The 12865-nt window shown below is 37.9% G+C and overlaps 2 protein-coding genes across 7 annotated transcripts in view; one reads left to right on the top strand and one right to left on the bottom strand.

The window, feature by feature from the left end:
- Positions 1-9574, top strand: part of LOC106870748 (tudor domain-containing protein 1) — a 61813-nt gene extending 52239 nt beyond the window's left edge. For all 5 annotated transcript variants that reach the window (XM_014916940.3, XM_089340030.1, XM_089340023.1 and 2 more), the window contains 2 exons: positions 2091-2261; positions 3488-9574. In XM_014916940.3, the coding sequence (XP_014772426.1) occupies positions 2091-2261; positions 3488-3549 (233 nt within the window). In that variant the 3' untranslated portion in view covers positions 3550-9574. The remainder of the gene's footprint in view (positions 1-2090; positions 2262-3487) is intronic.
- Positions 8775-12865, bottom strand: part of LOC106870749 (Fanconi anemia group I protein) — a 103596-nt gene continuing 99505 nt past the window's right edge. For both annotated transcript variants that reach the window (XM_014916943.3, XM_014916944.3), the window contains exons 32-33: positions 11245-11391; positions 8775-10241 (exon numbers count right to left, since the gene is read on the bottom strand). In XM_014916943.3, coding sequence (XP_014772429.1) covers positions 10182-10241; positions 11245-11391 — 207 coding nt within the window. In that variant the 3' untranslated portion in view covers positions 8775-10181. The remainder of the gene's footprint in view (positions 10242-11244; positions 11392-12865) is intronic.

Genomic DNA, 12865 nt, shown 5'->3' with positions numbered 1-12865 from the left:
AGGGCTCAACTGGTGTTTTATCGACCCTGTAGGGATGAATGATAAAGTCAGCCATGGCAGAATTTAAACGTTTCATCTGCATTTTCCCTCACAAGCAATTGTGCCATCTTGCTGACGTCCTCTAAATATTATATATTGATTTCAAGTCTTCATAAATTGCAGGGTCTGCTGTACAACTGATCATCATTCACAATGGATCTTTTGCTGTTGCATCTCTGGTGCCAATATTCAGATCTGACCCCTCCTCTTCGTATTTTAATCTTCAGCTGCCATCGCCAAAGCGGTTGGTACTTGTCTCCCATTTCTGTCTTATTTTCATACAAGCGCTGTTGTTGATTTTCAGTGGAAGCAGACTATTAACATCAGGCTAGCCCTTGTTGAACAGACTTTTGGTCAACGATGTTTCAGCTTTGTCCATCAGCATCATTTAACGTCCACTTTCTGTGCTGGTATGGGTTGGACGGTTTGAGAAGACTGTCTGTTTTGGCAGGGTTTTTACGACTGGATGTTCTTCCTGACACCATCCACCTCGCAGAGTGGACTGAGTGCTTTTTATGTGGCACCAGCACAGGTGAGGTCAGTTTTGGAATGGTTTTTACTGCTGGATGGCCTTCCAAACGCCTATCACTTTACAGTGTGGACTGGATGCTTTTTATGGGGAACCAAGTAATTTGCAAGACAAAGATCCTTTGAGAAGGGAGGGAGCATTGGAAGAAGTAAGCTTGTGAAAGAGACACAGAAGCAGGTGTGTTGCTGTAGAGGAGAGACCTAGTTACCCGTTCAGAAGGGAGAGATGGTGGCAAAGTGCCATGGCATAGCCTCAAGGTATGGGATGGTGAGAATATAAATTGATAGGATATTGCCAAAGGTGCATGAGTAGGGAGTAGAGTCTTCACATGAATGCAGAAAGTGCAGGGGGTGGGGGACAACAAGATAACAATGATGGAATGAGTAGGGTGATGAGGAGAGTGAGAGATAAGCATATAGTGCATCAAAAAGAGGAAATGTGAAGAAGAGATGTAGTTTGGTTTGAGAAAAATTTTATTCTTGTTGTTGCATGTGGGTGGGACACACACAGCTCTTGTAGAACTCAGTTTCAGTGAAGTGGGTGGGGGTCTTTTCAAGAACTTCACCAGGCATCTCAGTCCATTGTCACCATCTCTACTGTGACCCCAACATCCTGAGATTGGTCCTCACCACCTCATCCAGTGTCTCTTAAGCTTGTGCGAAACCACAAACTATCCTTTTTTTTTTCGCTTTGTTTACTTTCAGCATAACGGTTTGTTTCAACTGTAATCATTTCAAATAAGCTCATAGGGGAAAGTAAAAAGAAATAGTCCAAAGCTTTGCTCTCCTGAGAAAGACTGTGACTTGGTCCAGTTTCTTCAGAAAAATCACTGAAAGAAACGGTTTTTAAATTTTCACTCCATTCAGGTACCAATTCATTCCCTTTATTGCTGTCATCGGAGCTCTCGGATTCACTGCTTTCACTTTCGGAAAATGAAACATCGGATTCATTATCAAATACCACCCGCCTTTTTTTTTTTTTTATCAGTTACAGAGTTAGATTTGTCAAGGTCTTCCGTGGAAAATCCTTCAAATTCTGACTCGCTGATTGACAGAATGAAATTCTTATCCATTTTTTTGTCAGAATTACAAATTTTCAAAACACAACAGGAACAAATTTGGGAAAAAAATCTCCCAAAATTTACAGAATTAAAATAACACATCGATCATTGTACAAAACTGTAGCTGAATTGTTTACGCAGTATAATCACGTGTTTTCACGAATGTACTAACGAGATTTGCTCTGATATTCTCATTTAAATATGAATATGTAATTACGGGCAGTTTGGTAACAAAAGGGTTAATCTACCTGTAATTTCACTGCATCTCTTATGTGGCCATAGCTTACACTGGGTGCAGTGAATGGAATTACTTCCAACTCTTTTCCTACATAGTGAGGAGGGCCATATTACCTGATGGAAAGAGTCTTATCTGCTTTCTGTTTATTTAGGATTTGGCCAATCCTTTTATCCCTTGCCACAATAATTAAGCACTGAAATTCTTCTCCATTCTATTTCAATTAGGTAAATCAAAAGAAAAGTGGACAAAAGAGAAGCTCCTTCAACTTCGGGAACAACCAATTAATGCTGCAGTGGTTGGTGAAACTCTTAATTCTTACAGTATTATCTTGGAGGAGGACTTTGAGGACAAAAAGGCAACAAATGCTGCATCACCATCAAATGAAAGTGTTTCTGGTAAGTTTCTGATTTCATTTTTCTTAGAAAGAGAAGAAATTCAAAGATTTGGTAATTTGAGACACAGTAAAAAGTCCAAATGTTTTCTGGTGTCAATATGGTTGGAAGATGAGATCTTAGAAGAATTGTGCTGTTCCGATTCTCAACCAACGTACATAACTTGCTCCAGTTCACTGAACAAAAGGCTTCGGTCTCCCTTTCATTAGCGATATAAAAGACAACTGCTTACTGAAAACGTTTCATCTCCTAGATATCATTGCGAATGACCAGATTGAGGACACAATTAACAAAGCCACCACTATTGCTCACAATAAAGTATCTTGGAGAAATATCCATTTCCAGAACTCCTGATGAAGGCTGGAGAGTCTATCAGCCGAAACGTTGTGATTACAACAAACAAGATGAGGACAAGTATCCGTCCATTGTAAATAATGTATACAGGCATTGGATATTGAAACATTTGGAGCTGTGAGACCATCTATAATGACAGCCAAAAGAAGTGATGTTGTTGGTAAAGAAACTCTCACTGATGTATTGTATATCTGACAGCTCAAGAGAAACAATGTTTAAAGCATTTGTCTTTCCCCTTCACTTACAATCTGGGTCTCTCGCTAAATAGTGTCCTCAATTGCAGTTATAGGTGTACAGGTGTTCAACATGAATGTTATGGGCCATTTCTGACTGGGATACAGAGGAACCCTAGTCTTTGTGACTCTGTTCTCTTTTGCTGGGTGGAAAGCTTTAAGGAGACTTGTACTGTTGCACCTGTGAAGGGTGTTAATGAAGTACTCTGATTATCTTACATACAAAATTAGTTTTAATCACCCTCCCCTTTCTAAGGGGGTTACAGGTATGTCTGATAGTTTTACTAACCTTAACACTTCAGATGGAGTGTGGCAGAAAAACCTGCCATTAATGTGTCTTTGTTTTTTGCTGTTGAAATGGTAAATCACTGTGTAGATGTAGTTCATTCTCATCATCATTTAACGTCCGTTTTTCATGCTGGCATGGGTTGGATGGCTTGACAAGGAGCTGCAAAGCTGTTCAGGCTCCATTGTTTTGACATGGTTTCTATGGCTGGATGTCCTTCCTAATGCCAACCACTTTACACAGTGTATTGAATGTAACACCAGCATAGGTGCTCTGTCCATATAAGATGTGAATGCCTGCATCTCAAACAGGACAAGTAACAATAAAAAAATTTTTTTTTTTTCTTTTGTTTTCAGCCAAAGAACTAATTCTCCAACAGATTGAAGAATTAAAGAAGAAGCTAGAATCAATGGATTAACAAACATTTTCTTCAACAACTCAAGAAATAGTTTAACTTTTTTTTTCTAATCTCTTCCTTTCACCTGACTGAATTGATTCTAAGAAAATCACTCAGTCAGTGTTTCCTTTATCGTCCTGCTGCTATATTTGTCAATTTGTAGCTCACTACAGGCTCAGGTAGTTTTATTTTGTACAAGCACATCTAATGTGTAACTATGAAATTTAAACTTGGTGCAATTATGTGATTTAGGATTCATGTAATCTCGGAATCTTATTGAACCCTAGCTCACAGGGGCTTCATAATGTTGAAATTTCTGTTCACACAATGATAATTCAGTGCAGTTGTAGCTAATGGTGGCTGATTATTTAGTGCACCCTGAGCTCAAATCTGGTATGAATTTTGTAGACCATAGGTAATATATATATATATATATCTTTAATATGGTCAAGATTTAGTGCAATCATACTAAAACTTACAATTATAAACATGCATGAGCATAAAATGCTCCTTATTGAATACACCATTTAAAAAAAAATTTACTAAATATACCTAATAATTTTTCATTTAAGATAACTTGGTTTTTGCCATGATTTTTTTTTAAGTGGCTTTATCAAACTTTTTTCCTTTTTTTTTTTATAAAAAAAATAGTGGGGGAAGCAAATGGAGAGCTGACTTGAGATGCATTTTCTCGTTTTCTAAGGCATCACCAGCCTCCACCAGCATTTTGCTGTTTTAACGTTTGTTGTTCAAATGTGGGATCGTTAATATTAACGGTGACAATATTGTCACTGTTAACAAACATTTCATCAATTCAAATGTTATCTGGCATTAAAACAGACGAATGGCACAACCAGGTTAACTTGTCTGCCTGGGTGCATTGCATTATGGAAATAATGCTAGAGTTTGAATAACCGAATGTGTCATAGGAAATAGACTCAAACTGTTATAGAATTTTCCTTTTGACAATTGCATTTGGGTGTATAAAGCTACTTGATATCACATAGGCCTCAACAATAAAGACATAAACCAGCAATGTAGTGATATTAAGACCTGATCAAGATAATTAAATGGTCACATCCAGTTTCTCTCAGATTATCAATGTCATGGATCTTTTCCACAGCTTTTAGCTGTTTATTCACTTTGTTAGTTTTTTCTGGAAGTGTATTATTACTTTGTTCGGAGTTTGTATAACTGTTGTAGTGGCTGAGCTGTCATCATCTCACGGTAGTTTTTGGATAAACATATTGCATATTCCTTTAAAACATTTGTAGAGATAAAAATGCCAAAAACAGGTGAGAAGGGAAATGCAAAACTAGTGTCTGGCTGGAATGTTTCTCAAAATGCGTTAATCAACTTTTTTTTTCACTTCACTGTACTTGTTAAATGCATGACGTTTAACAGTGCTGCTCATTGGTTATGGTGAAGTGTACAGTGGTAGTTGATGGACAAAACTAAAGAGTGTTGAAACAGTTATGTTCGATGCTGTTCATTTATCAGGCAACAGTAAACACTAAAGATTTCTTTTAAGTCAGGTAAAGTTTAAGATTTGATATAACCAATACACAGTTTTAAAAGTTCAGTTAGAACATTAAGGTCAGATTGAGGAGTAATTTAAAAGATTTGGGGGTAAAAATTAACTCTGTTCTCATGAGACAGTCAAGTAGAAGTTGGTTTCCTTTTAAAAGTAGTTTTATTTTCTTCAGCAAACCTTTTCTGGTGTAATGAGAGAACTTGACTGAATTATTCTTTCTGTCTAAAAAAGCTTTTGATGCTCTGGGGCCTAAGCAGTTTTGTGGCTGCAATGTTAACCAAAACAGTTCAATTTACACAGCATAATGTATTTTGTAACAATTCTTTTCCAAAGGATTATGTCCTGGGCATCAGTTTCAAATTTCATCATTGCATCTGGTAAGTTTTCTGATAATTTCCATCTTCTTTTCACTGTCATTAACACATTTTTAATTAGGTCTTAAAGATCATCACAAATATCAGTGATGTCACATAAAAAAATGTTCATTTTGTTTCAATATTACATCGAGGTTAGGACTGTATATTAATTAATGGGGTTATCTGGTATGAATTGTTGATTAGATATGAATTATTATTATTTATTTTTTTTATCTGTTCAGAGAGCAAGTTTCAAAGGTGCTTGCAAACTGGATGGAAAGAAGCTGAATAAAGCTAACCCCTAATATTAATTTCCTGTTGAAGTTTTTTTCTAATTCTTAGTCAAATTTTCTATTTCCCAAGACACTATTTTTCACTCTATATGCTGTACACTAAAACTACCCTGGATTCTGGTTTCTTTTATCCTATTTTTGATAGAAGATATTTCTCCATTTACTTGAGCCATTTTGAAAGACATGTTACTGGTTGACAAAAAGAAAAACCTTTTCTATTTTCTTGACAAAACAAATTTTTACATTAGTCTTGATCTTCAATTCAAATGAACCTAACAACTTTGTTCTGAGATAAAAGTCTCAAGTCTTGTGGTCAGCAAAGTTTGCTATTCGTTTTAGACCAAGTTAACTTTGGGTCATTCATTTCTTGTCTCGGTCATCAATATAGTTTGTATTGGAGAGAAAAGTATGAATGCCACAAATATTTCATTTCTAAATTTATTTGGAGGAGAGAATTGTCCAAAACTTAGTTCTTTTCATGTAAATAATGCTGCCGAGAGGAATTGGAATATGATGCTAGCAGCAGCCACTACAGAGTTAGTTGTTTGCCCTGTTTCTGGAAAAGTGCAGGTGTCGTATCCATTGCTCATTCATTAATGCTTTATCTATGACATTAAAAGTTTATGCAAAAACATTAGATTTTAATCATCATTCTGTTTGGATAAACTTATTAAATATGTCCAGGTGAGGCTGAATTCCTTTTCTGCTATCTGCAGCTGAGGAAACTTGTTCTGATAGAAGATGAAAACACATCAATCATTACAATGTTTCAGTGAGGTTTCTCTCAAAGTAGACTGCAACCGTACATTTAAACAATATCATAATGGATTTTAACTTCATTGAACTGTAGTGGTTTTTCTAGAGCACCAGCCCATCACTGCAGGTGGTGTGTGTATGTATTGCTGAAATCACTTTCCTTACCCATGTCCATTTGAAAAAATTGGATTTTGTGTCACAGAAAATGTTTATGAAATTCTGAGTTACCAGTTTGCTTGTCTGCTGCTTTTTTTTATTATTTATTTTATTAATTGGAATGTAGTTACATTTTACAATTATCTCTATTTTTTGCAAAATTGTTTTTTGTCAACAAGAACAAACTGTTCATGATTTCTTATTCTACTTAATGCAAATTGTATTTCCACTAATAATAATAACAACATAACATCAGTAATGTTAAAAACAAACCTATCTTTTTATAATTTCCTGATTCCAGACATTATGGGGAAAGCATTTGAGATTTTCATCAACTTTAGAGGTTTTTATTGGTGCAATGTCAGTTTTTCCTTGTCCACAAAAACCTTTTATTTTCTGAGGGGTTTCATTGGTGCACTGTTGGGACCTTCTGAGGAATTTATTGTTAAAACACCTAAAAATCTTCTGGCAGCAGTAAATTAGTGCAACCACAAGGCTCTCAGTTGATGCTTTGGTTTGGCCAGTTGATAAAGAAAATCTTAGCTTTTCAAAGCTTTTTGAGCTGGTTCCAAAAGATGCAAAGTGTGTTTATAAAATTTTTTTCCTACATGTTATCTGGATTACTCTACATGCATTAGAAAATGTGTGGAGTTCTTTCTTATAGTGAAACACTCACAGAGAAGTAGCACTGATTGGTCAAGTTAGCTGACCTTGCTATGAATATTTCCTCTGGCTCCTCTTTGGAGAAGATTTTTCTTTCATTTTCACAAAGCTGAAAAATGGGGAGAATTCTAAGTTGCTTTCTTTTTAGTTTTGGAAGATCATTTATCTGTGTGTGTTGGGGGGAGAGAATATTTTAAACAGGACTTTTTAGAAAGGAAAATCATTTAATTCTTTTAGTCCTAGTTGCTGCACAGTGACGCACAGTCATTGTATATCTTGACACAAATTTGAATGTGGGAAATTGCTTGCAAAAATTAGATTTTTGCAAGCTTTATACCAAGTCCAGTTCAGCTGGAAGGTTCTATTTAGACCTTCCCTTAATGTTTGTTGATTTCAGAACACTTAAATAATTCTGTTTTTGTTTCATTGAGAATTGGATGAACTTAGTCCTGGCATGTTTTATAAGACTAGTTAAATGTTGAACTTATGGAAGTGATCTGGCACTTTATTATGAGAAATGTTTCTGTTTTGAAAAATACTGAAAATAAATGTTTCAAAATTGTAAGATCATTTAATATCAAAGAAAGTTGTAACACCTCCCTGGAGAACCACAAAAAAACCATGTGCTGACAAAGTCTCTCCCATTTTACCCTGTAGAGGCCTCGTCTAATGAAGTCCATACATCTTATAGACTTTTTCATTTCTTGGGCAAAAATGAAGGCCACCACACAGGTATTTTTTGATTGAATTGAGGCCAGGAGAACATAACTTTAATGTTGAGGCTCTCAAACCATTGCTTCGCTTTGTATGCGATAGAATCGGAGCATTGTTGCCCCCAACAATTCTTTCACCATGTGGAAGCAAGGTATCAGGAAAAGACTGATACTTGGCAGCATTAAGCTGTGTGTAAATGCGTTTCCAAGTGGTCTAGAAGCTGGACAAACCATTTCCCATCACTTTGTGCAAATCATGCCAATAGGACAAACCAAATTTTTCTCATCTGACCAGTCACAGACTTCCATCTGTGTTCTGAACAATTCAATCTTTGCTTTTGGATTTTTTTTTTTTTTTTTTGGTCTTGAAAATCCTAGGTTTGGTGAGTTCTTCAGTTCCTTCTACACAGCCCATCATGACAAAGTTTTAAGAAATGTTGGATCTTCACACCATTCTGTCACAGAATTGTCGGCTGCTCTTCTAATGACTAACTCCTTTCTTGTAGATCTTTTGACTGCACAAAGAAAAAAATGTTGCTAACTGCTCTCATTAAATGCTTGAGTTGAGTTGCTGTTTCTTGCTGACTCAAGTTGTGGTGGCTGTTTATCTTGTGACATGGTTGAAATAAAATACAACTTTCTTTGTTTACTACAAATAACTATTAAAGTGTTAAAAAAACCTTTATCTATTTTAGCAAAATTAACTCAATTGTGCAGTGTTTTAGGCTGTGGTTCTGTAACATTTATTTGCAGTGTTTTCAAAACAAAACGGGAATTAATTTCAAGAAAGTTTATATTTATTAATTCCAAATAACTCATAAAAAGCAGCATGTTCAAAATTGAGTTGGTCTTATAAATATGCACCATGCTGTGTACATCAAGGTTGTTTTATTTCTTATTACTGCCTTACAAAGATCTTAATGAAGTTTTTTTTACTGTTTCTGTCATTTCACAGAAGCTTGAGACTCTATGCTGTGATTTTTTTCACTGAAATTTTTAGCTTGCCTGTGAGAATCTTTTGCTCTTCTTTGGACAGCCTCCTGAGTTCTTGTAATGACCCTAACACAATCCCATGAAGGATCCTCAACTCAGCTGATTGACTAGCTAAAAATAACAGCAGAATTTCCCCAAAATTCACACTTAACCATCTTAGATAATGTAATCCAAGATAGCCTTGACAAAAAACATGGGGTGATCACAACTGGACTACATTTTTAATTTACTTGTCTAAGTTCATTCATAAGGAAATTTCTCTTGAGGTTTTCTATCAGGGGAAGCCTTTCCAATATTAAGGGGCTGTTGAGAAAAAGCTAACAATTTTGATTATTAACTGACCAAGCATCTAATAAGGTCAAAATAGGATGGATATACTTAGTGATTTAATATTCTTATTCATAGGACCCAGTGACTATTTTTTTTTGTTTTTGTTTTCTTTGAAGTGTGTGTGACTCTTTCTATTCAGTACAAATGGATTATTTGGTTGGAATATTTTCTTTTGCCAAAGTTTTGAATATTTGCTGATGCAGCTACTTGTAACAAATGTTGGAACTTGAAAATAAAACCTTTCAAATTAAATTGTATTTGTAACTTTTTCTCATATCAACAGCATTCTACAAATGAAATTCTGTTCTAACCAAATTGCCTGAACAACTATGATATTAACAGACAATCTTTTTTTTTTTTTCGGTGCTAAGGCGGCCTACCATGTTGTCAAACAGTATAGCCAGGATTATCTACTTTAAACGTTCAGTTAATAAAGGAAACCAATTTTTCCATTCTACAGACATTAACAACAAATTAAAAACTGCAGGCTGAGCCTGAACGAGATTTTAGAACTAAGATTTTTCTTGGTCAAGGATACACCGATGACCACAGCAGTGACCAACGGGGAAATCTAAAAATACAATAACTGGCTGGTACATTTTGTAATAAAGTTCTTTTTGTTTCAAGAAGAATTGAAATAAATTTCATTCTTTGGAAATGTTATAACAAAATGTCACCTGTAATAATGTAGGCTGAATGAACCTGGCTGAATTTTTATGTTTGGCTTACTCTTAGAAATGAGGACTGCCATTGGGGTTTTCCAGCCAGCTGTAACTTACAAACAAATGAGGGGGGGAAAAAAAAAAAAGGTTGAAAAATAATCTAAATTTATTATTTAAAATAAACCCAAACAGTTATTTCAACTACGTGCTTTCTTTGATGGAGGTTCATCACTTGTTGAAGATCCAACATTTTCAACCTGAATAATTAAAACAGAAAGGTTTATACGATTTGGCAAAGAAGTTCTTTTGTAACAACACACACACCCATTTGGTCAACTGGTCAGATTAAATCAGACAGCTTAATACTCATCAGCTCTAGAAATAGCACCCAAATCTCTCTTGCACTTTACCTGAAAAGCTGGCCAATATCTGAAGTAGGATGCTGGCTAGAAGACCTTTTATCATAGGTTTTGTTCAATAATGAATAACCTGGGGCTTAAATAAACCACAATTACCTGCGCCAGCAATTGAAGTAACTTTGAAAGAATAGTGTTAAGCTTCACAGGCAGGAAGCTACATTGTGTGGATCCTGCTTTTTTTGTGTCAGCCAGATGGCTTTGAAACTGTCTCTAACAAACACCATCACTTTGATATTCATTTGGATAATCATGATGATGATGCAGGCAGAAGCTCAACAATTTTACTGGGGGTGAAGATTTGTTGAAAGCATCAACCTTGGGGCACAAAAGGAAAAGCGTTTGCCAGAACAGAACCAAGCATTTTTCCTGATGCTTGGAGAGATTTTGCCAATTCACACTACCCAAACAATAATAATCCTTTCTACTTCAGGCACACAAGACTTGAAATTTTGGGGGAGGGGGTCACTTACATCGACCCAGTGTTTAACTGGTACTTATTGACCCTGAAAAGATGAAAGGCAAAGTAGGCCCTAGCAGCTTTTAAACTCAGAAATGCCACAAAGCATTTTTATGATGTGCCAATGATTCTGCCAGTTTGTTGCTTTAATTTCTAAAAAGATTACAAATGACAAATTGGAAGAAACAATGAACTTCTAACGAAGCAAGTCATCTGAAGTATTGAAAGGATGAGAAAAAGTAAAGAAAAACCCAGAAACAATTTGAACTCAGTAATGACAAAATACTGCATCACATTTTGTTGGATGCTCTACTGATTCTACCAAATCCCTCCTACAAGTTTTCCATCTAAAACACAAAAGCACAGAGTTGTTCTTTTATTTACCTGCTTATTGGCTGTGTTTGCTTTGTTCTCATCATCTTCACTGTCATCTTCGCTGTTACTCATTTCTTGCAGAACCGCACGCACTACAGCTCCATTGATGCGGAAATCCCTGGCTACACTTGGCTTCACATGTTCCATGAGATTAACCTGTACAAGGGTCACAGAAACAACAAACATTATTTACCGCTTTGCTAGTTTCTTTCTCTTTCACAAAATCTTTTTGTTCCCATCATCCAAATGCTTTCCCTCTTTGTCTTTCATCCTTTTCATTGTCATATTGTTCTCATTCAATGTAATGATCTTTCATGGCACCATCACTAAGTGAAGATTTCAAGACTAAAGGGCCCCAAAGACCGAGAAGAGATGGGTTGCAGGCACGTACTTACGGCCCCGTGCATGTTCTTGAGACCCAGGGCACGTACTTACGGCCCCTTGCGCATACCTACAGCCCAAGGCACGTACTTTCGGCTCCAGGCAGGTAGTTACTGCCCTGTGGACGTTCTTGCGGCACCAAGCACATTCTTGCGGAACCAGGAACATTCTTGCCGCCCCAGTCAAGTACATACGGCCCCAGACACGTATCTGCGATCCCTGATACGTAGTTACTGCCCCGGCCACATTCTTAAGACGCCGGGCATGTGGTTGCGGCCCCAGCTACATTCTTGTGGATCCGGGCATGTTCTTGTTGCGCCGGACAGGTTCTTTCGAGTCATGCACTTTCTCGTGGTGCCGGGCACGTTGCTGCGATGCCATGCACCTTCTTGCAGCATCAGGCACTTGTTGAGGCGCCGGACACCTTCTTGCAGTGCCTGATACGTCCTTGCGGCGCCGGGCATGTACTTAAATCCCCAGGCACGTAGATACGGCCCCAGACACGTTCTTACGACCTCAGGCAGGTACATACGTCCTAAGGCATGCATTTGCGGGCCGAGGCACGTAGTTACTGTCCCGCACACGTTCTTGCAACGCTGGGAACGTACTCATGTACTTCCAGCCCCGGGCACGTACATTCTTGCGATGCCAGGCACCTTCTTGCAGCCCCAGGTACATTCTTGTGGTCCTAGGCCTTTCTTTTTGCAGTGCCAGGCACGTTCTTGCGACGCCGAGCACATACTTACGGCCCCGTGCATGTAGTTGCTGCCCCGGGCACGTTCTTGCAGCACCAGGTAAGTACTTGCAGCCCAGGCACGTTCTTGCGGCACCGAGCACTTTCTTGTGGCACTGGGCACGTTTTTGCCGCCCCAGTCACGTAGTTACGGCCCCGGGCAAGTACTCATGGTCACAGGAACATATCTGCGACCCCTGGTATGTAGTTACTGCCCTGGCCACGCTCTTGCTGCGCAGTCACGTTCTTGCGGCGCCAGGCATGTTCTTGCTGCTCCAGGCACGTTCTTGCGGCTCCAGGCACATTCTTTCAGCACCAGGTATGTTCTTGCGGCGCTGGGCTCGTTCTTTTGTCGTCAGGCACATACTTGCAGCGCCGGGCACGTGGTTGCGGTCCTGATCACATTCTTTCAGTTCCAGACACGTTTTTGCGGACACTCTTGTGGCGCCAGCTACATTCTTGCAGATCAGGGCACGTTCTTGTTGCGGTGCCGGCCACGTTGCTGCGATGTCGAGC

The sequence above is a fragment of the Octopus bimaculoides genome, chromosome 2 (assembly GCF_046866305.1).
Source record: "Octopus bimaculoides isolate indiv1 chromosome 2, ASM4686630v1, whole genome shotgun sequence".
Lineage (NCBI taxonomy): Eukaryota > Metazoa > Mollusca > Cephalopoda > Octopoda > Octopodidae > Octopus > Octopus bimaculoides.
Note: the sequence above shows the minus strand (reverse complement) of the source record. Positions and strands in the feature narration are given on the sequence as shown.